This window comes from Gossypium raimondii, chromosome 3, assembly GCF_025698545.1.
Source record: "Gossypium raimondii isolate GPD5lz chromosome 3, ASM2569854v1, whole genome shotgun sequence".
Lineage (NCBI taxonomy): Eukaryota > Viridiplantae > Streptophyta > Magnoliopsida > Malvales > Malvaceae > Gossypium > Gossypium raimondii.
Window position 1 is genome coordinate 42185389 of NC_068567.1, and position 23244 is coordinate 42208632.

The 23244-nt window shown below is 35.4% G+C and overlaps 1 protein-coding gene across 3 annotated transcripts; it reads right to left on the minus strand.

The window, feature by feature from the left end:
- Positions 1–1731: 1731 nt before the first annotated feature.
- LOC105794319 (THO complex subunit 2) lies at positions 1732–21953 on the minus strand. 3 transcript variants are annotated; one of them, XM_052628381.1, is made up of 33 exons: positions 21574–21953; positions 21360–21485; positions 19577–19618; positions 18431–18490; positions 18220–18282; positions 17860–17940; positions 17299–17370; positions 17175–17222; positions 16987–17055; positions 16754–16887; positions 16352–16427; positions 15879–16072; positions 15190–15270; positions 14825–15029; positions 14483–14725; positions 14313–14393; positions 14105–14224; positions 13958–14017; positions 13141–13268; positions 10314–10410; positions 10099–10227; positions 9764–9867; positions 8177–8357; positions 7862–8043; positions 7115–7721; positions 6913–7017; positions 6277–6432; positions 6108–6188; positions 5024–5473; positions 4704–4932; positions 3781–4622; positions 2306–2616; positions 1732–2097 (listed from the first exon to the last, which is right to left on the minus strand). In XM_052628381.1, the coding sequence occupies exons 1-33, from the start codon at positions 21706–21708 to the stop codon at positions 2028–2030; spliced, it is 5562 nt and encodes a 1853-aa protein (XP_052484341.1). In that variant the 5' UTR covers positions 21709–21953; the 3' UTR covers positions 1732–2027. The 3 variants fall into 3 exon arrangements, with proteins under 3 accessions (XP_052484341.1, XP_012478906.1, XP_012478905.1); XM_012623452.2 differs by having other exon boundaries at positions 4770–4932; positions 21574–21952; XM_012623451.2 differs by having other exon boundaries at positions 4731–4932; positions 21574–21952.
- Between the last annotated feature and the right edge of the window lie 1291 nt (positions 21954–23244).

Consider the following 23244-nt stretch of genomic DNA (forward strand, 5'->3'; position numbering starts at 1 on the left):
ACAAGTTAAAATTGGTGTTTTTTTTAATTGGTGTTTTTTAACCCATATCAACATTTTCAGCATTACTTTCGTTGTTACATGATTGTCAAATGAATTTATATTTTTAATCTCAAAATGTTAAACTAGTGAATTTAATAGAAGAATTTTAATGATAGTAACGACTGAATTTAGATTTTTAAATCTGAAAAGTAGAGAGATTATTATTATTTTTTAAAAAACACTAAATTTTAAATATATAAAGTGTATAAGGATTTAGAGGATATTTTAACTTTCAAAATTTTATTCTATAATTTGACACAAATAAATAATAAATCCTGCTAACAACAATACATTAAAAAAAAAAAAAAAACCTAACGGAGAAAAGGGAAAAAGAATGTCAACTTGAAGAGAGGGGGAAAAAGAAAAAGAAAAAGGAAAACAGGATGAGAGGAGCTTTTAAAAATGATCTTACATTTAAAAATCTGTTGATTTTGACCTACACTCCCGACATTCTTTTCTTGCAATTCCAGTACTAAAATTGCTATATATTCATGCATACACAATTTTAAATACGGTATTAAACATGGAAATAAATTCCCAACACATTCTTGTAGTATAGTCTCTGAAGTCTTTAAAAATAATAATAAACAAAACAATTTAATCATTCTACTATAGTTAAAAAAGCTATTAATTATTTTTATTAATAAATAATTAAGTCAAAAACAGTTTAGTGCTTTTTAATTTAAATGGTTCAATATGCGCCAAAAAGAATTATCCCCATACCTTGTTAACTATTTATATTTATAAAATTTTATGGTGAAAATATCTATTCGTGTCCATATGTAATTGGCTGAGTTCAAAACAATTTTTTTTTTGTTAAAACCATTATATAACATTCTAAGATCATATATATATATATAAATACATATCTTTAATAATATTTCAAAATTTGAATTTTGTTTAAAGAATGTAAAAGAAATTTTTTAGAAAATTTTCAAATATTTTTTAATATTTTGAATATTTTATAACTTTTATGAATATTATATATATTTTTTGTTTTTAAATTTCTACCTTTTAGGTTCAGTCAATTCCATATTACATACCGCACAACTGCATTATTATTTTTATTTTCTCAATTTTGAATACAATAAGAATTAAACTGCCACATTTATTTTAATAGAAAACTGAATGCTCTTTATCCTGGAGTTCAGTTATTTGCCCACTTTTTAATAGAATAAGAATTAGAATCGTTCCACTTGTATTGAGATAAACTAAAACACTTGAAAACTCTACGATACAAGGATCTCTTGGGTAGGAAGAGGCATAAAGAAAACTGAAAGCTGGAAATCTCATGTACTGCAAATTTGTTCATTAAACATTATTCGTTTAATGCGCAATTTATTCAGCCAATTGACTTTGGAAAATCCGTTTATTGCTTTAAAAAAATACCTTTTATTACATATATAATAATTAAGGTCAAATTGAACTAATTAACGCTGAAAATTGATATATAAATAAAGAGCTATTTTTAGTAACAGAATATTAGAGTTTTGTATGGATGAAATTTTCTAGTTTAATTGCAATCACAACTCAGTTTGCCATGCTTTACTTGAACAAAGCTTTTGACATTGGTGAATTCTTTTTAATATCTAAGGATTAGTAATTAATCTGACGCCTGCAGAAAGATAAGCAGCTTTTACATTTTCTAAGGAAATGATAACCCCAAAAAAAAAAAAAAAACATACAACAAAATTGTTAAAAGCATACTATAGTTACACAGTTACAGTACAGACTGCTGAAGAATTTACAATATCTCTACTACAAGAATTGTATAAATTAGCAGTCCCTTTCCATTCATGAAACCTTCTTGCTGGAGAAAGCGCCCCATAAATTCTAAACAGAAATCTGAAAATTTGTAGGCAACCATAGACAAGAAGCCATAAGGAACCACAGCCAAATTTGCAGCACCAAACATCAACCGTCTGTAAACGAAGACAAGAAAAAAAAAAAAACACCTTTTTATGCATTAAACAACCTTTCCTCCTATCTTACTTCCGATGCCTCCGCTTCTGCTCAGGTCTCTGTCTTTTCTCATCATCCCATTCCCGATCATACAATCTAAACTTTCATTAAGGAAATAGCTTTTTTTCTATTTGCAATAGGGCAACAGTTTATGTGAAGGCCAAAATTTACTAGGCTCATTCACATTTATTCTTTGCATGAACATGCAGCTCGGATAACACACGAATTTGTCAACTTTCACAGGACAACATATGCAGTTATGCTCAAACAAATATACAAATAATTTAGCTCACGTTAAGGATACGGGTCTGGGTCTCGACGAGCCATCTTGCCAGTTGCCTCTTTCCCATGAATCCTCATCCCTGGTTCCTCCAAATAACCCCCACGCTGCATCATGGTACCCTTTCGGTCTCTCTCTCTTCCATCATATGATTGTGACATACCAATGGAAAGAGGTGGGGGAGGAGGGGCAACTGGAGAATATTCCCCGGGCTCTGATGGCAAATGCTCTCTCTTGAGTTTCCGCCTTTTGGCACCAGTAGCATCAACATCATCCTCTTTCACAACATTTGCTTTCTCTCTGTCCCTCTCTCTGTCTCTTTCCCTCTCTTCCACCTACATAGAGCCACTTACCAACGTAAGCCAAAACTTTTTCCCAACAATATAAGCTACCTATAAGATATCAAAGCCTGATTTTCACCCAATGAGCAAATTAGAAGAGCGGTTTTGTTCCTTTTCTAGCTTAACAGTTGCCAAAATTTACAAAGGCGGTTATGATACATAATCGTATATGTTATCAAGTTTTAAGAGAAATAAAAGAAATACCCTATCAACCTCCCAATGTAAAGGCACATACAGTAATGTATCATTCTCAAGAATACACAGCTACATCTAGTATGGCACCATTATAGACCTGGCATTCCAAGGAACACTCCAAGCCCCACTAAATCTAGGCTTAGCTACATGTAGTAATGTATCATTTCTGATTGTCAGTGAAGATCCAAACATTATAGTGAATTAGTAACTAATGCATATGCTATCAAAATATAAACAAGCATAGATCCAGGTTGGCAAACAAAATCTCATGAAATAGTAGGGAATTACAGGCAACCTCCATGACCTATTAAAGTGAATGTCTGGTCACAAGTGCATACACTATCCAATATAAAAGACCAAAGATTCAATCCAGATTGGCAAGCAAAATCTGATGAAACAATAGTAGGGAATTACAGCCATTCCTCCAGGGCCCATCATAAACAATTTACCTTCATGAGCTAGATTGTCGGAAATCACAGTGATATCAACTGCATTCCAATAATAAACCACCACAAGATCCAGATTTACAAGCAAAATCTTAGAAATACTCCAAGAATGCAAACAAGTATCATAGCTCATATGACATTTGAACACCAAACTATGCCTAGTTATTGGTTGATAATTATTGTTAAGCATCCAGCCAAACACCAATTGGTAATCTAGAGGCTCAACCTAATACAATACCACAGAAAACCTAAGACTTAACAGGATATGGGATCACACTACTTGACACTCCCCCTCGCATGTAAACTCCAACAAGGATCACATGTGGACAACCTCGCATGGGATTGTGCAGAAAGAATGGAAGACATGCATATTAAGCATCCAACCTAAAACCCATTAGTAATAGGTAGAGAGACTCAACTTGACTATAAGACCACAAGTAAGACATAATAGATGTAGGATAACCACATAAAAAAAAAACAAAAAAGTAATAATAAAAATAATAGACCAGTTCAATACCTTCAATGACAATCCCTCTCTTTCCTCTCGCTTTCTCTCTCGAAAGTCATCCTCTCTTCTGCGCTTTCCATCATCCTGGGAAACCAACAAATTTTCTTCTGACCGTCTCCGCTCCTTCTCTTCATGTCTTGGAGAGAGTCTTTGAGTGTGTCTTGTACTACCAAACCTTCTGTCTGGATCATCATCCCTTCTACCAGTAGCATTAACAGATTGTGGGACCATATGAGGAGGTAAAGGTGGTGGTGGCGGCAAGCTTTGCCCATGAAACCGGTCATCAGCATGAGACTTTTCTACGGATGTATCAGCATATCGTACTTTACTTCTTTCGTCTTTGCTGCGCTCATCCTTAGCTTTATCACCAAGTCTATCCAAATTCCTATCAATGCTTCTCTCAACAGAACGCTCTCTTCCGTGTCTCTCTATTGATCTATCTCTCGACTTCTCAATCAAAATATCATCTGCCCGGGACTTTTCAGAGCGCTCCAATCTATCTCTGTAATCCCTATCATGTCTCTCACTTCCCTTATCTTTTGATCTATCCAAAGGCTTATCCCCAGTCCTGTAGCTTGTTACTTCATCAGTTCCAGGCTTATCAAAATCTGCCGATCGAGGGTCAGCGGACCTCTCCCTGTCAGATACTCGAACTTCACCATCCAGATCTTTCACTTCAACATCGCCTTTACGGCGCTTACTTAATCTATCAGTCTCTTCCACAGGACTAGTTCTCTTTTGCAGCTTATCACTGGACTTAGAAGCAGCAGCAGAACTATCATGCTTGGGAGAATGAACAATTCGAGAAGATGGCCTCGATGCATCTGGTACTTCAGAGCTATCATCTTTCCCTGCAGAAAACCTCATATCAGAAGGCTAAAAATCTACATTATCTACGTTTGACTCAACCAAGGATATCTATTCCAATGAACCTTCAGGTGAAGCAGAAACAGTTTTACCATTGGAAGTGATAGCTGAAGAAACATTTGTAGTCCCACCTTGTCTACCCTCTGTATGAGAGGGAACATCTCTGTCATTGACAGAGATTGCAGAAGTTCTTCCAACAGCTTTCCCCGACTTGCCATCATCTTTTCCAGGATCTTGCTTCTGTGTCTTTGTTAGAGATCCAACAGGGACAGAGCGTTTGGAAGAGGCCTTTAACTGATGGAAAAGAAAAATTGTGAAATGTGAAACACCAAATAAAATTACTAAAATAAAAAACCCAAAATATCCAGAAGGGAACATTAGATACCTCTGATTCAGCAGAGTTTTTCGCAGGAGTTCTAGCTGCATGCTTATCCAATTTATTAGAAGAATCATCTGGCTGTTTCTGATTTTCATGTGATTTTGCTATTCCAGCTTGTGAAGCAGCTAATGTAACAGATAACGCAGCATCAGAGCCATTGGCTGATGTACCACCTTTTGTTTTCAAATCAGATTTACCAAGAGGGGCATTTTCTGCTCTTTCCAATCGCCCATCAGGTTTTGTTCTTGAAACCTGGTCCTTGACCAAATTCACATCCGACTGTTGGGTTCCAAGGGCAACTGTCCTGCCACCAGCAGCCTCATTCTGGGAAACATTAACTGATGAACCATTTTGTGCAGCAACTGTATTACCAGCAACAGATTTTGAAGTAATTGGTGGTACAGGCTTCAGCTCAAGATATCCCATTCCAAATTCCTCATCAGTAACCCATGAAGACTGCAGGGTATAAAAATGGCCAACACAGATACACACATGAATAAACAGGAAGAATAGACATCATGTTTTAAATATGAATAAGAATAAGCACGGATCAAAGAAGTATTCTATCTGTATCCAACAAGCCCTAAATGCACTAGATAGCCAAAATGGACATTATTGTTGTCTCTGACAAGAACTGAAATATTTGACATGTTCTTGCATTGAATGGATACCACGAGCAAACAGAAACACATTAGTTTGCCTTACTGCATTTTCCTCCATTTTTCTCAATTACAAAATAGAAACTGGCAAAAGTATTTGAGCATTTTGCTACAAAAAGCAAATAATAGTTTTGATTAACCAATTTTAACTTTTAACTTCTTTAGATAACAAATTTATGCAATGCTCCACTTTAGCTATTAGCTACATTTTAAATAATTTTGCTTTTCACCTTTTACATTTAATGGCAAAAATCAATCAACAAAAGCAACAGCCACAAATCAAACCTTAGTACTTTTTTGCCAAACTGTTTAAGCTTTATACACATAAATACAAGGTCATTTGACCAGAGCTTTTCTTTATATCATGGTGCCCATATCATCTTATGCTTGCATCAGTGCTTCCTAGGCAGAAAACTGAGAAAGCAATTTACCTTTCTAGCAGCCAATGCAGCAGCAACACCTGTTGCCAACACCTTGAGATCCTCTCTTTCATCATTTTTAATTTTCGCAACCTGCAACCAGGAGGTTAAATAAAGGACCATATAAATAGATCTAAACAATAAATCCAATTAGCCATTGAAAGTTCTACACATTTCCTACCCTTTTTTCTAGGTTAATCCCACTCTTTCTGGTAACAGGGAAAACACTAGAAATTTTTGTCAGCATTATTAAAGCATTACGAATCTCCATGTACTCGGTTGATTCCAAACATTGGATCACTAACCTTGTGATTCTTTGGCTCCATTTCCAATGTACCTTTCAAAAGAAATAAAGAATTAAAAATTCTGACTCAATCACAGACAAGAATCATTAATATTACAAGCATTCAGGGCAAAACTGGTTAAGTGATCAATCCAACAGGTCATCGGTTTTAACAAGGTCAAGTGTCAGTCAAACAATGTAAGCAAGCAAATTCTTATGACAAAGTTTAGACCAATTTCAAGCCAGCAGCTGCGAATTGAAATCCACACCTACCTACTAAATGTTTCCTCAAAATGAACCTGAGGCAAAAAGAAGATTACAACAATTTGGTACATCTGTTTTATCCTTAGAAGATACTAATAGAAATATTCTCAAGACATGAATTTATTTCATGTACTTTTATAGAATTAGAGAGGACATGAAATGGACACCCACCTACTAAATGTTTCCCCAAATGAACCTGAGGCACTAAGAAGATTACAACACTATCAACCAAAAGGACATCTTAGGGAACCAAAATACATAATAACTTACCTTTATGAACTGTCCGTATGTAACACGCTGGCTATTTGGATATCTATAATACACAGCAAAGCCTGGCATATTTCCACACTCCCGCTCATAGATGGATTCGTCACTCTGCAAAGGAAGCAGTGGTCCACAAAAACCATTCAAATAAAACAAAATGTTTCAGTTAACATTATGAGAAAGAGCTTAACGGAGAATATGTTTCTACCTTCCAGTAGTATGCAATCTTTAGTGTTTCATACAGAAACCTTCCTAGTCTTCCTGCTTCATACTCAGTGCAACAGCATATCATGGGTTGCAAGGTTTTGCATATCAGAACATCAATATGATTCACTGTGTTGAAAAAAGGTGTGCCCAGAGAATGGAGAGTATGGACAAACATTGCACAATAGACCGCATCTGGCATGCTGAAGGTACATCGAGGAAATATACAACGCTGGAGGAACTCCATGTTAATCTTAAGAGTATCAGGGCAGGAACTCAACCACCTGTCCTTTTCACGAGTAAGTCGCCTACGGACAGATGCAACATTTTCCTCGTGCTTATGAAGTTCACTAGTTAGACGATCTAAGGCTTCTTGAATTCTTTCCTTGTCTTTTTTCCTTTTGTTAATTGCTGAACTAGAATTATCGGGAAGCTCTTCAAGAGCCTTAAGTGCAGCATGCTGCTTTGCAATTTCAGACTCATAAACATTTCTAGGAACATAAAGATCATACAGTGTAAGCCCCCAAAAAGTGGCATAGAGGTCAGGAGAGAGACTATTCCAGGCTTTAGAAGGCAACATGGTTTTAACAGTGTCAAGAAGTTCAGACCACCTGCACGATAACAGTTTTGGAAAGCAATCAGATAGAGAAGAATAAAATTTAAAAACAATTTGGGAACTGTGTCTGTTGAGCCGTTTTATTCAGAAACATAAAAATGTGCATGTACAAAGGAAAGGAAATAATACTATTACATTGTGGGCTTCCGAGGAGGACCCAAGTCCAGTATCACTCGGCTAGAATCATCCTTACTTTCAGACTCTGAGCATGCCACAGTAATATCTGCAGTTCCATTGGCATCTAAAGGCCAGAAAACATCATGACTGCCTTGACACTTGAAGAGCCTCATCACAGGACGATATATCAAAAATGCAACCTGCAACAAGAAAAATGACCTCACAAAATATTTTGTACATTGTTCTTTCTAACCATGTTGCGGATTCCCAGACCTCTAAAGTGGTGCAGCAAGAGTGGAGAACACAAATGGATTCAGAGGGAACTAAACATACCTCAGGATCAAGGTGGTACATATGAACAAGATCATCAAGTGAGGGAATTAATTGAGCATAAGCAGCAGCTGGTGTCACTGCACTACATAGGAATTCTACATACTGAAGAAGAGTCCCATGGCATCTGTCAAACTGCTCACTGACCATCTTAATGTAAGTAGCATCTGCATTTATGACAACCCTGTAGATGATAAAAGAAATGTGGTTAAACAACTGATTCCAGGAGTCATAGAGAAACTTTTCTTTGAAATTTATTTAGGCAGGATTGGAATCTAACTACATGATTCGTCATCAAGAACCGCATTTGCAGAAGTGTTATAAACATCAGTGTAAACAGACTAGAGAGAAAATGCAATACTATTAACCTTATCCTTCTTTTTTTTGGGTTCAGAATTAACCTTATAAGCATTCTTTCTTGATCATGTTGTTGAGATAACCATGTATCATAGATCTATGAACATTACGGAAAACAATAATGCGTAAAAGAACAAGCTGGCACAAAGCTTTATAGAGCAACGTGATACCTTGTGATAGGTCTTTCTGTCCTACAATAATAACAACTACTTAACTACAATCCCTCTTAGTCTTCTTCCCACTCTCTTGTCCAATACAGCACAATGAAGAAGGTAAAGGAGGAAGGAAAAAAAAATAAAAGAGACTTCTTTCACTATTACCAACACTGCCAACAGAGAACAGGGAGTCAATTGGCCACAAAAGGAAGAGGAAAAGGAAAATAAAACAGAATTAAGTAAAACCAGAAGTCAATTGCTCCCTTAAGTATGGAAGACATCAAGGAGTTTTCGCAAGGGAAAGCAAGGAGGTTATGAAAAAAGAAAATGGAGTACCATTCAAGAGATGGAAGCAAAAAGATGGAAAAGAAATAAGAGAACACACGACATGGCTGAAGAGGATAAGACACAAATGATGCTCATACACCATGAGACAATATAGAACAAGAGGTCCATGGAAGGGACAGGGGTGAAAGGCAAAGGGGCAAAATGAAAAAAGGGAGGAAATAAGAGAAACCAGGAAGGGAAGAGGCAAAATAATATAGAACTGTACAGAAGAAGGAAGACGAAGCTTAAAAGGTGAACGAAACAGAAAAATGAAAAACTAAGAAAAGAAATTAAGGAAAGAAAAGGGAATTAAAGGAGAGGTGGAGCGAAGACAAAGGGAAAACAATAGAAACGAAAAGGGAAAAGAGGAAAGAAGAACATGTTTACATGGAACATTTTCGTTCTGCCAAATCAAAACAGTTTCAAAATGAGCTATCTACCTACTGCCAAATGAAAGTCAGCAGACATGCATACAGAAACAATTTACAAATGTTTCAAACAAATCTTGAAATTTTGGAACTTCTCACTATCCAGTAAAAACCTCAAATTCTTAATAATAAACCAGAAATGGGGGATATAAATGAAATAACACGTGCAAGATATATTTACAAATTGCATCACAGAGAATAGTGTATAACATGCATGCATGGATACACCAGAAGCCCTGCATAACCAACAACCACCACCCAAGAGTATCTATTCAATTAACCATTATAGTATCAACTATCTAAAGAAAAGTTGTGCAACTTACAAAGAACGATGTTGCGCTATAAGCAACAAAAGTGGAATAGCCAACTTAGGTTCATCCTTTGGAAGCAACGAATCTCTGAGCCTATTGGTGGATTTGATCAATGCCTGCACAAACAATTTATAATCATTAGAAACCAATATGCTGTAACAGGAGTACAGCATTTACACACGCTGACACATTGAAGATAGATGTTGATTATGTTTCTTCCATAAAAGAACAGAGTTGTATTTACTGATATCATCTAAGTGGTCAACAATTCAACAATAATAGAGAACAAGGTAATACATCATTATTTGTGTAACAAACTAGCCCAATATCAAAGTTTACGTAATTGCCTTATTATTTCGAGTTACACCAAATGAAGTGGCTTGATATCGAAGAGTCTCACTTCCAGCCATGGCATCCAACTGCTCCTCGGTCAGATTTTCTGTGAATTGTACATTTGCCATTTGTTGAATAAGCTCCTGACCCAATCATAAAACTTCCAGTTAGCAACTTTAATCTTCAGGCTTAATGATGAAAAACCCTTGAGCTCTAAATCTTTATGTACCTGCAGGAGAACAAGTTCAATTCCTTGGCCCTTTTTTAACTGATTAACCAGGTACTGGAAAAGACCTCTCAGTTCCATTGATGGGTATTTCTTGCACCTACAAATAGAAAATTGATCTAGTAAAATTTCAAGTAATAATGAAATATCTCAAATTTAAAATCATATAATCAAAGTCATTGTTAAATGAAAAAATAGAACAGTAAAAAGGATCTGCATGAAACAAGAAGCAGAAAGTATAGAACAGCAAGGGTTTCATTACTTATTTTCTATAAAATCTCATGAATTTTAAAGGTAACACTCTAAAATCCAACGAACAAAACAGCTTTATGAATAAAATCTAAGGTTTCATGACAACTAAATAATAAGCTAAAGGTCGGCCTTTGGAGCTGACTGACGTGCAAAGAGGCAAATTCAGAGTTTTGTATAAATGACGAGAAAAAAAAAAGCATCACTCTAATTCAAGTTATCCACAGAAACTTTGTGCATGTGCTATTCCATTTCCAAATTTTGTGTGTGTGCGTGTTGATGCATGCAGATGCCTATAAAACTATCAGTAGAAAAGGAACCAATTGCATTAAATTTGAATTAAAACCCTCATAAACTTGGAAAATATTACCATGCAAAGCTGTATGTAAACTTAAATGCTAACACATTGAAAAAATATGAAGACAGAGTAGGTGAGACACCTACTAATCTACCAGCTTGATATCCTAATCTTGTTAATAAGAAAGAATCTAACTGTGCCAGTGGACTTGTTCAAAACTCAAAAATGATAGATGCCATATAATATGTTAATAGTCGGCCACCAGCTTATCATCATATTCTTTCCATTCAGGCCTCAAATTGTGGTCAAAATTTAATTCCACCACCTCCTAAATTAAGGAAAAGAAAGAAAAAAACACAAACCAAAAAAGCTGTCAGATCCCATATTCATAAATGAAACCATAGCACCCAAACAGACCACCTTAGGAGCAGAATTTCATAACCATTTAGGTAAAACTCAGACAACTGGCTGATCATTAGTCTACAAGCTACCATGAATACATCATCTATTGAACTACAATAAGAATCAGCCACCCTTGAGAAAGCAAGAGTAAATGACAAAAAGGGAGGGGAAGAAAGACTGGTGGTAAAAATATGTGCAAGACAGAAGCTGACATGACCAGAACACAAAGCAAATGTTAACATACAGGTCAAAAGAGCAATAGTATAGCAAGGGAAATTTTCAGTGCTCCATTAAGAACTAGCCTAATTATTGTAACTGACCAGCCCTGACAACATTGCAAGCTCAGATAGACAGACCTTAACAATTAAAATGCGCCCCTCAAAATTCTGATTGTTGCGTCCACAGAACTTGAATTTTACTTCAAAGAGTTGCAAAACTCTTCCATCTCACAAGTTAAGCGAAGAACTTCATTACATTTCCTTTACGAATGGCAGGAGAACACAGCTGTGCTAAGCATTGGACAACTATGAGGACCCCAAAATTCATGAACTACCAATGAACCACCACCAAAACAACAGTTAAGGCAGCTAGAACCAAAGTTCCGCTTTCTCCGTTGATCACTTATATATTTGGTAAGCGCATCAACATCTCTTCCGAAAGAATAACCCTCTTTTGCAGCCTAAATAGTGCTGCAATTTCCAAAAAAAAATCAAATTTGACCCAGTATATGTTCCCTGGAAGATTCCAGCAGCTACTGACAGGACATATCCAACAAATAACTAGAACGAACAACACAAAGGAGGGAGGTACTAGAATCAATAACCCAAAGAAACAGCTGATTTCTATGTTTAGCCCAACCTATGTCTAGGCTGTTCACAAAACCAGGACATTAAAACAGAGTCCCATTTCTAATCATCTAGGTGCCAGCAGAACAGATGGAAATTTGCACATTGTAAACAGTAGAATTTTGACCAACATCTCTCGCCAAACTTAAGCCTTATCTATATCACCAAAATAACTCATCATGAACTTTCAATTAATCAGTAATACAAGCTCCAAATTGCTAACCATCACGTCCTTTGCATTCTAATCACCAACATCTTCCATTCACTTAACAGCTTCGCAAAACATCCCCAACATAGGGGATTGAATTCGAACCACTACACCAGTATATTTCAGAGACAAAGTCTTTCCCTTAACAGAATTCATGGTTCATGGTCCTGTATCACATTTGAATTCTCTAAGGAGTGCCTTTCTCATTTTATTGCATTTCAATTGCATGGCTGAAACTGGAGAAGATACTTATGGAAAACCTCACAGTTTAACAAATATCATCTTTTCACAATTAATGGTCTTCAATGTTAAACCTCAGTTACAGTCTATGTAGCTCTGTTTGTAATGCCTGCCTAACTGGCAAGTCACAATGATGAAACTTATCAGACATCAGAAATAAGGGAGTCAAAATCGCTAATGTCCACCAACTACCAGCTCCAGTCATCTTGCTTTTCCCAGCTTAATCTGCAACCCGGAAACTGAAGTAAAGCATCTCAACCCAACACATATCTACATTCCATACAGATTGTAACCCGTACTTCAGATGTTCTAACAAATTCAGCAACAAAAAAACCAAAAGGGACATAAAAATGCAGGCAAGGAAAGAGTTCGTACAGTTATGAACTAGTAATCCCCTTCAAACAAAGTCGCTAAAAACCATGAGGATACAACAGCCACACAAATGGCTCAGACCACAAGAAATCAGACTCATGTTGCAACAATTTGGACAATATACCTCTAACAGGAAAACAAGAAATGTAACATATCTTGGTGGAACATAACTGCATAAAAAACTGCAGACTTTTGCAAAGAGATAACTATACATACAGGTGTCCCCAAAATGATGCCAAAGATTGAAGCCAATCTGACAAATTTAGACCATCATCCTTTAGTTTATCTCGTCCTCCTTGTGCAAGTCGTTCAATCACAACATATTCCAAAATGTCATACTCAAGCTGCACAGAAAGAAAAGATTTAAAATAAAAAATCAAGATACTATATAGTGCACAACAACCAAAAGAATATATCCCAATCGAAGTTCAGATTCAGTCTAATTTGGATCTGTACTTGAATATTGATTGCAATTTGAGTTTGAAAATTCTTGAATAAAGAAATGTTTGGACAAGTCCAAATTTAGAAATTTATATTTTAAACAAATTAATTTTCATTTGAATTGCTAAGATTTTGGTTTGCGCTTAGATTCATATTGTGATTTCATTATAGTAAATTTTGTTATATTAGACAAGATAATACAATAACAGCAGGTTATCTACCAATTAATCCATGATAAAATTCCTTCTATACATTAATCCAGTCAAGAAATTGGTCATTTATGAATTAAATCAAAATAAAAAGGAAAAAAAGTGGCTAGCAGAGTTTCCACCCTTTTATTATTATTTTTTAAATTATCTCCTTTCCACTCCTATGATGTTTCAATCTATTCTTCTCTATTGTTTTCTCTATTTTCACCACCTTTGAAGTACCATATTCCAGTGCTAGTTTTGACAAGTTGAACAAGGAACCATAACCAAGAAAAGGGGACAAGATGTACATAAATTATCTTTAATGACCACCAACAAGGAAAAAAGGAAAGAGGTAAGGCAATGGAAGAAAAATCACAAGGAAAGGTAAAATAGATGCAGACCTGAGTCAAATACTTGAATGCATCAACAACGGGAGTAATCATATCCTTGTATGCCTCAATCTGAAAAACATCCAAAGCGTAATGGACCCATGTAATTTTTTGACAATGCATAATACTTGAGAATAATCAATGATAAAAACACGAGACCTGGTGAACAATGGTTCGCAGTACAGTCATTGGATTAGCATGAGCAAGTTTAGCAACCATCCGACCTAACTGCTTCAAATTTTCCTTAGCCAACCGTTTCAAAATCCTCCTTGTGTCCAGCTACAAAATAGCAGAGGTTCAAAACAACCCTTTATGAACCAAATTTGACAAGAAATAAGAATCCTATTAAGAAGATATGCTACTTTACCTTGGCAGTTTGTCTTGCAGCTAATATTGTAGGATTCCGCTCATCATCCTTTTCCCACTCGCCATATAACCGATATCGCACCTAAGCAGATGAGGTTCATCTAGCAAGATTGTCTACCATGTCTAATAAATTCTCAAAGGGAAGTATGAAATAACTGATGGAAGGCCAACCTCATAGGGAAGGAGATTCATTACTTCCCAAATCTCTTGCCCAACAGCTGGATTTGCAGGTACAAGTTGCAAAGAAGGAAGTAGACACGCTCCTAAAGTTTCCTCTACCCTTGGTCTTGCTTCCTTCAAGTGAAGACGAGGATTTCGATGTCCAGTGGTAACCATTTCCCCATTTGAGGCTCCATCAGCATTAGTTACAAGCTCAAGGGCAGATAAATAATAACTTCTCAAAACTCTACATACCTGCCAATGACGAAAGCATGCACGATCACCAGTGCCTTCTAGGAGGAAACAAAATAGATGAAAAAGTTGACCCTGAGCACATTAACACTACTACAATACCTTCTGCAACAGTAGTGTATCACGGTAAAGATGAGGTCCAACAGTAGCCAGCATCTGAAAGAGTTCCTTAGGAAGATCAATAAAGGAGTTACTGACCGTTGTACCTCTTGTATCCACGTTATCAATACCCAAGGGAGACACAAAGCTTTGGAGATGTGTCTGGCGAACAATATCATATGCTGAAGAGATTGACTTTTCAATGAGCCTGAATATGTATACAATAGTTATGAACAATAGTAAACCAATATGTGATGAAACAGTAAGCTTTCTTAAAGTGCAAACACAACCAGGCAACTAAATTGAGGAGTCTCATATCAAATCCCCAACCACCCTCCAGGATACAGAAAAAGGAACATAGAGTTTACCTAAATAACCCCTTGCAGATTCGAACATGTGCCACTGGATTAAGAGGTGAAAGGCGATCAAAGAGGATATGGGCATGGTACCTGAGAAGTATGACAACTTAAGTAGAAATTTTTTTAAAGACTTGCTAAAAATTTTAACTATGCATAGTAAGTCACAAAATTCATACACAGAAGGCAAGCAGAAACATCATTAATATACTCCACTTTGAAGCTTATGTAAGTACCCAAAAAAATGAATGACACTCTACGATAGGTCACTGAAAACAATAATAACAGCATTGTCCACACATGACACAGTTATTGCTTAAGTCAAGTTTTTGGTGCTTTTAGTAATAAAATGGTGATGACCAGGTGGTGCACATATCACTGCTTTAAAATAGGAGAATATACAACCTAAGCACATTGCCGGTTATTGAAAAGCAGAACATTGATTTACCAGGACAATTGCAAATCAAAGTTTCAGCCAAAAGCTAGAATCCCCACCCAGAACAAATGCAAAATAAGGTCAGGAGGAAAACAAATTCAAAGCCAGTAAGGAAATTATTTAAATCTAACAACATCAAGGAAATAACAAAGAAGCAAGATTGGCAAAAAAGTTAAGAGGGATAGAGAGAGGGGATAAAAACAGATGGAAACTGACAAGCATACAATAACCACCACAAAAAGTGGAAAACCACAAACAAGCTTACCAATCATCTACCAAAAGGAAACCAGTAAGCAAGCCTAAAGTTTGACTATTCTCAAGCTCTGGAGATCTTTCAGCGACAGCCTCATTTTCCATATCTAAAGCAGCAAAAAGGTCTATCCTTACATCTCCTTGTTTCTCATCCTCCATGAGATCCTTACCAATAGCAGCAAGATTTATTTTTCCAATTTTGTTAGCCTGCAAAAATTTGGTAATCATACAGTGAATTACAGGCTAAAATATGTCAACAATATCCAGAGGAAACTAATACAGCTTTTAAACCACAATTTATTGGTGATCACCAATCTCTGGAGGGGGCAGGGGAAGGGAGAGATATTAACGACTTGGATGCAAAAACAATTCAAGAAAAAGAAAGGAAACACCACACACTTTTATACAAGAAATTATGAGCACAAATTTGAAATAATAGCAATTTAAGTACAAAGGGGGGAAAGGGGGACCTAGCAGTAAAAATACCTCATCAAGCCGTTTTGCGGAGAAACCATTATAATGCTCAAATGCCTCATCATCCTTGGGAAGTAAATGAGCATAGCTGCACATATGTATAAATCAGACCAGCTAGAAATTGCAGATAGAAATAGTTTACGAAATGCCATCAATGAGAAAATACAAATTTTTAGAATGTAAACATAAATATTTCCACCATAAATATAGACACCAAAAATCACTTTGCCACTTCAAGGCATGGATTATCAATATCAAATGGTAACTACAAGAGTGTTTGGATCCTATTACAAAAAGAACATGTTACTAACTTCAGTTTTGAAATGCAATACTGGATTAGTTCTCCGCTGTTAGAAACAAACTAGAACAAAAGGATTCACCAGATTAGAGGATAATGAATATCAAGTAACTCACATGCTATCAAGATCAATAAACTCTTCCTTCACTAGCAATGCTGTAAGCTTATAGAGCCCAAATGGGGTAGGAGTATTTACTTCCATGCGCTGATAGAATTGAAACTTAAAACCGAGAATTTGTGAAGCATGAGACTGCAGGAATTCACAAACAAATAAGCAACCCAAAGGTTCTCAAGATCCAGGATAACATAAATTATCATTCATCTCAAACCAGAATTGAGTGACCTGTACCTTTGGAAAGATGGGAATCAATTGCAAAAAAGCATTATTATCCGGCTGAAGTTCATAACACTCCAATACCTAATGAATCAGGAAATTATTGTCTTAAAAAACTCATTCAACAGAGTCAATGTACAACAAAATAGGATGAATAATCAAGGGTGGAATAAGATAATCAGCAAAGATTAGAAAAAACTTACAATGTCAAAAACACGGTTGGGGTCCAGATCAAAATGCCCAATTAATGACTGCAGAAGTTACAACAATTACACCATGCAGACCACAACTAAAATTAAAGAAATGCTAAACAGAAACAGATCAAACCTTGATGATGCCTATTCTTGCTGTTGATGAATTTTGAGTTGAATCTTCAGAACCTCGACAAAGGAGAGTAACCTACAGATGCACAACAAAAATTAAGTAATGGCATGGACCTCTAGCACTAATCAATACTAGATATCCAACCGTCCAAATCCTAGCCTAATAAAAATCTTATGAGAACTACCGAGGCAAACCTCAGTATCCTATCAAACAAATTTCACTTCCCTATAAAGCAATTCTGGTTTCTGTACTAGGATTTCTGTTTGTATGCCAATAGGAAGTCCGATGGTCTTTATGACATGCAGAATCCAACTACAACCTAATTTCAAATATCCATCAAAATGCTAGGAAAAATAATCAAAATTCCTATAGGTGTAGGAAGAGCACCAAGTAAACAGGCCAAAGAATAAAACATGCAAGACCACATTTTTACTAATAGGCAGCAAAAGATCAATGAATAAATCACTGCAATAGGTTTCATCCCCACATCTTCAAGAAAATATAACCAAAGGTGATACATAAAAAAATATATATTCCAAAAATCTTATCAAATTGTGGTCATACCAGCTTAGCATAGCCCTCACTCTCTTCTCGAAGGAGGTTAAATTTTGTTTGTTGATAAAGAAGACGTGTATTTACCCTGACCTGGAATAAGTACAGAAATACATCAGACAAGGAAATTCAGTATTACCTCAACCTCATTTCTTGCACATGTACTGATGCAAGTACCTGATTTAATCAGTTTAGCAGGCCGACATACATGACTCCTAGACTAGTTCTTGGGAGTAAAATTTATTATCCACGTAACTAAACAAAGTTTGTATTTCCATATTTAATGTGAGTCAATAGTTGAAATTTCTGGCCTAACCAGACAATTAAGCATGAATCAACAGATATTATGTCGAACAGATTAAATTTACTTACCTCTTTAACCTTCAAATCTGGAGCCTTTATCTTGATCATCTCAGCCTCCGATAGGAACTCTTCCTGGAATGAAATAATTTCCATTAGTAGAAAGTTAACATGTCAACGGAGATCTAACCATTGAGGGAAAAAATCCTAGAGGTCTAAAATCAAGAAATAAACAACAAATGACCAACAACATAACAAGTTCACCAAAAAAAAAAAAGATTACTTCGCTCCGCTCCTGGAAAAGCCTCAATGGAACTAATGAAGACTCCACCAGCCACTTTGCCTAAAACAAAGACCATAAACCCAGCAGATAAGCAATAGGAAATTTCTCTTAATAAACAATCACAAAGGTCATATAAATATGCAAAACATGTCTGGTTGCAGATGACGAACAGAATAAAAATATGATTGTGCAACGATAAAATACTATTAGATTCAATAAAATATGATAAAAAATAATGAAAAAGATATTAGACATTTATGAGATTAGTTCAGTTCCTCCTCTCAGCTCCTAATAATAAAATTGAACTTGAATTGTCTTGACTGCATTAAATATTCACCTTCCAAGTCCCAACTTAATTGACAGGTTATATACTTAATTTCAATGTTCAAACAAGTAATTCTTGCACAAAAAATGACAACTCACCCACTCATCCATCACTCGACAACAGAGTTACTATTTTTTGGTCAATTCCGTAAAGGTTACTGACTAATGCTCTACATTGAGGTTCAATCTACAATATCCAAATTTAGGTTCAGCTAAGTTTCAAATTATCTCTCCTAATTCTGTGGATATATTATCTCATCAAAGTTAAATTTCATAGGTCCTTGAAATCTAACAACTAATTCTTCACTTAATTAAGCAAAAACAAAAGAAGCTCATACAAAAAATAAAATTGTTGCATCAGAAGTTCCATGATTCTTGCATCCTAATCAAACAGAGTACTTAACAACTAAGAAGTGTTCGTGTTAGTAGAAAAGTTCCGCAAAGCATCCTATGACCCTTTGTGCAAATTTATTTAAGTTTTAGGTGCCTGCTTTTTATACCATATGGATCAAATCAGAACATAAATAACTTTCATCAATTACTACAGTAGTTGTGGACAAACCTATTTATTGATCACTTATGTAAACTAACAAATTGAAGAACTTACAGCATTACAGCATTTAATCTTTAGCCCTTTATTTTCAGTGTATCAAAAAGGTCTTTACTATAAAGAGATCAAGTTAGAGCTCCCATAAGACTACATTCAACAAACATAGCATTAATAACAATAAAACGTAAAAAGAAATAGAAAGAGAAGAATAAGGAATAAGAAAACATAAACAAATTGCATGGAAAATATGTGCATCTAGATTATATACTGACCAATTTTATCAAATTAATGCGGCATTCTCCGGCCATTGTAAACTGCAAACAAGAAAAATCCAAAAGCTACAATTAAACATGTCAAGAAACACATTCCAGAAATAGTAATTGGCTGTTTATAACAAAGCCAATATAATGCAGGGATACAATGAACCAACAAGAACACCATTGCGTTCATAAAGATGAAGTGAGCTACAAAACAGTAAAAAGAACTGCCTAAAAGGGCCCAACTCATAAAACATAAAATACACCACACTAGAAGGACTAACAAAATTCAAAGTTCTCTCTCCCACTCCTTACCCCTCCTTTAATCTCCTATTTCCTCTCAACACAAGCATAAACAACCACATTGGAACAATACAGAACTCCATGTCAGTCCCTATGCCCCAGCCCCATCACCCAAAACACTTGCTGTGGCAAGTTACTTGGGCTTGGCTAAAAACACTTCAAAATCACCTAGCATTGAGCCGAGCTCGAGCTATTGAGAAACCAAGTTTGAGTATCCTAATGCTTGATACAACTAACTCGCAAACCTAATCAACCTTTTTTTTTTAATTAGAATTAAAAAGATATCAATTAACTTGGTCACAGAAAATGAGCTTCATGTCAACGACAACTAACCCATTTTCAAAAAGCTCAAGCAAAGCAGAAAACTATTGATCCCATACGTTCATAAATAACATTATTTTTTCTTCTTAAATTAAGTGAAAAAATCATGGGTCAGGTTGTTTTTGATAAACATGATAATTTATGTATACTGATCCTATTTTATGTTTGTTTTTTTTTTTTGTGTGTGTGTTAATATGTAAAAGTAATTACAATAAAATTATTTAATGTGTGAAAACACAAATCAATGATTTCAAAATTTTAAAATAGTGCTTTCTTTTAATAATAAAGTTTTATATTATTTTTTTAATTTTTTTTTAATTTTTATGGGAACTGATCCCTTCTAGAACCAATGCAAAAAAAGGACCCCCTAATATTAAAAGTTAAAACAAACAAAAAAATATGGCCCCTTAAGTTTGGAGATCAATCCTTTTCTATATAAATGCATCTGAAAAACAGTCAAAATTATCCAAATAACAGAAAGCTTCAACTTTTAAATAAAAGTTCTATTTTCCAGAAGGGGATTCATGCAGTTACTAAATAATGCATAGTGCAATAGTCAAAAGAAGGTACATAATAAGAAAGGAATAGATATATCGTAGACAGGTAGATTCATCAAGGGGTTCTCTATATTTTCTAACAACAGTTTTCCATGAAACAGACAGACCCTTATATTCTAAGAATTTTCAATTAGGATTAGAGTTGGCCTAACAAGATAAGTTGAAAAATAGATACCACTTTAGCGAAAATGTGACAGTAGCAAAACCATAGGAAATAGCAAGGAAAAGCATTGTTGTGACCTATAAAACCTTAGCACAGAAATTAAAGAAGAGCATAAAGTTTTCCTTTTGTGGGGTCTGCTTAATGAATCATACTAACACTTTTTCTCTATCCAGGAGCATTTCTTGAGTAAACTTGCATTCACCCATGTTTAATCCTCAACTAAACAAAATTAAGGACTCAAGCTTTAGAATTACAATATAACTGACCCACCATTTTAAATATGCTTAGAAACAATGAAGAGTGGATTCAACAATGAACCAAGTTGGATAGAAAAACTCCTTAGTTGTATTTGCTAACTAAAACAAAAGCAAGTCTCCACCTTCAATTTTTTTCCCTATTTCTACCTCCTTATTAAAAATGCTTCAATTTATCTTCGGCAAAAAGAAAAACTCACGTCTTGAGCCATTTGCGTGACGATATCAGCAAAGCAGGAGGCAAACTCATCCTCCGACACTCTCTCTGTAAACTCTACGGCATCCAAGACCGCTTTACACTTCTGGAATGGCAATTCCCCGCGCACCTATCAAACGGCAGTAACAAATTCTCAACTAAAGAATATACACACATAAAAATTTAACAAACTGACCCCAAAAAAGAAAAGCAAATACCATGGCCGAGGAGAGCTCGTAGAGAAAGCGAAGCATAGGAACAGGTGAAGAGAATGAGAAGTTAGAGTTTCCATTTTTGCTCTCGCGAATGATTTCCTCTGTCACGTATATACACTCTATAGGAGGGAGAGACATTTCTGTTCTTTTTTGTGTTCTTTTCCTTTATTTTTAATTTTTGTTTTCCACAAACCCTAGAGATTAAAGGAAAGGGTTGGGGTTTGAGATCGCAGAGAGAAAGAGGAGGGATACGGGAGTGGCTGGAAGGTAATTAAATGGGCTTTTCATGGGGGATGTGAATGATGAGAAACCAAAATAAAAACGAGAGGGTCTTCTTAGGGTTTCCGTGATATGAATGAAGAATATGATTGATCTGTGTGTTATGGTTTTGAGGAATGGATTTCCGAGATGATAATGATTCGTCCGGTTTAGGACTTCTTATTTGGGCTGCATCACCATAGCCCGGCTCGATCCACTCCCTGCTTAAACCATACACATCATATTGAGCTGTAAGTCTCAACTCAGAGTTTATGGCCGGGTCAGGCCATAATCCGGTTTAAAATTTCAAGGTTTTTATTACACTAAATATTACCTTATTACATCAGATATAGTAATATTTTGTGTAAAACACATTATCAAGTTACACAATTTCGTAAAACTTACGTAATATTTTGAGTGATTATACAATAAGTTACCTTTTACTTTAATTATTACTGTTAATGTTTGTGCTATTACATAACCTCATTACACTAATTTAAAATCTTGTAATGTTTTGTGTAACACCATTTATAGAATACATTTCTCAATGTTAAGGTAAGTATTTTAAGTGGTTGCTATGTATAAATGAAAGTGCTCATTTTTATCACCACTACGATAGATTACTACTTGCTATATTTGAAGTCGACAATTTATTATAACAAAATATTTGGGTTATGCTAATATTATGGAATTATTCGAGTTCGTCAATGAAGATCAATTCATTTGGAGAAATATATCTTAAGGATTGGATCCAATTGATCGTGCCAAATCCCTTAGATTAAGGGTGTTAGATTGGGACAAAACGTAAATACTTATCTTCCAACAGTCCACATGTCACACCCAGTTTTAATTAAGGTCTTAAAATCAAGAAAGATTGGGAGTTAATTGAAAGAATTTGTAGGTTCGCTGGACTCTACTGAAAAATCTGGAAATTCTAGTGGCTAAATGGTAAATAGTTAGATCTCAATTTTAGTTTAGTTAAGTTGGAACCAGCTGGTTCCTTAGTGAGAGGCATAATGATTATTGATGGATGGTTATTTGGGGCTTTGGTGACCATGCATGGAAAGAGGCCATATATATTTACAGGTAGAATTCTTCTCATTTTTGTTTTATTTTCTTCTCTTTTACATTGTCTTCTTTGGTTGCTCTGAAGAAGAGAAAGTTGAGGAAAGCTCTGCATGAGGCAGTGATCACGAGGTTTAAGCCCAGAAAGTAGAGAATCCGGTGAGCTGGTAAGCTTCTTAATCTTTTTGTATTTGTGAATTTGAGAAAATAGAGAAGTAAGGAATTTTGAAATCTTTGATAAAACTTTTGATTGATACTGGATTCTGGATTTTTAAGTTTGAATATCGTCGGTTTAATTGGTATATGGGTTGTCGTGCTTAGCTTCCAAGATGAATGAGGTATGACGTTTGA

Bases quoted from the DNA above. Each gene is read 5' to 3' on its own strand.
- LOC105794319 (XM_052628381.1), bottom strand. From the start codon at position 21,708: ATGTCTCTCCCTCCTATAGAGTGTATATACGTGACAGAGGAAATCATT. The intron at 14,394-14,482 runs GTTGGCCTTCCA...TCATCTGCTTAG, and splicing joins TGAATCTCCTTCCCTATGAG to GTGCGATATCGGTTATATGG. The intron at 4,623-4,703 runs GTTCATTGGAAT...GGTTTTCTGCAG, and splicing joins TGTTTCTGCTTCACCTGAAG to GGAAAGATGATAGCTCTGAA.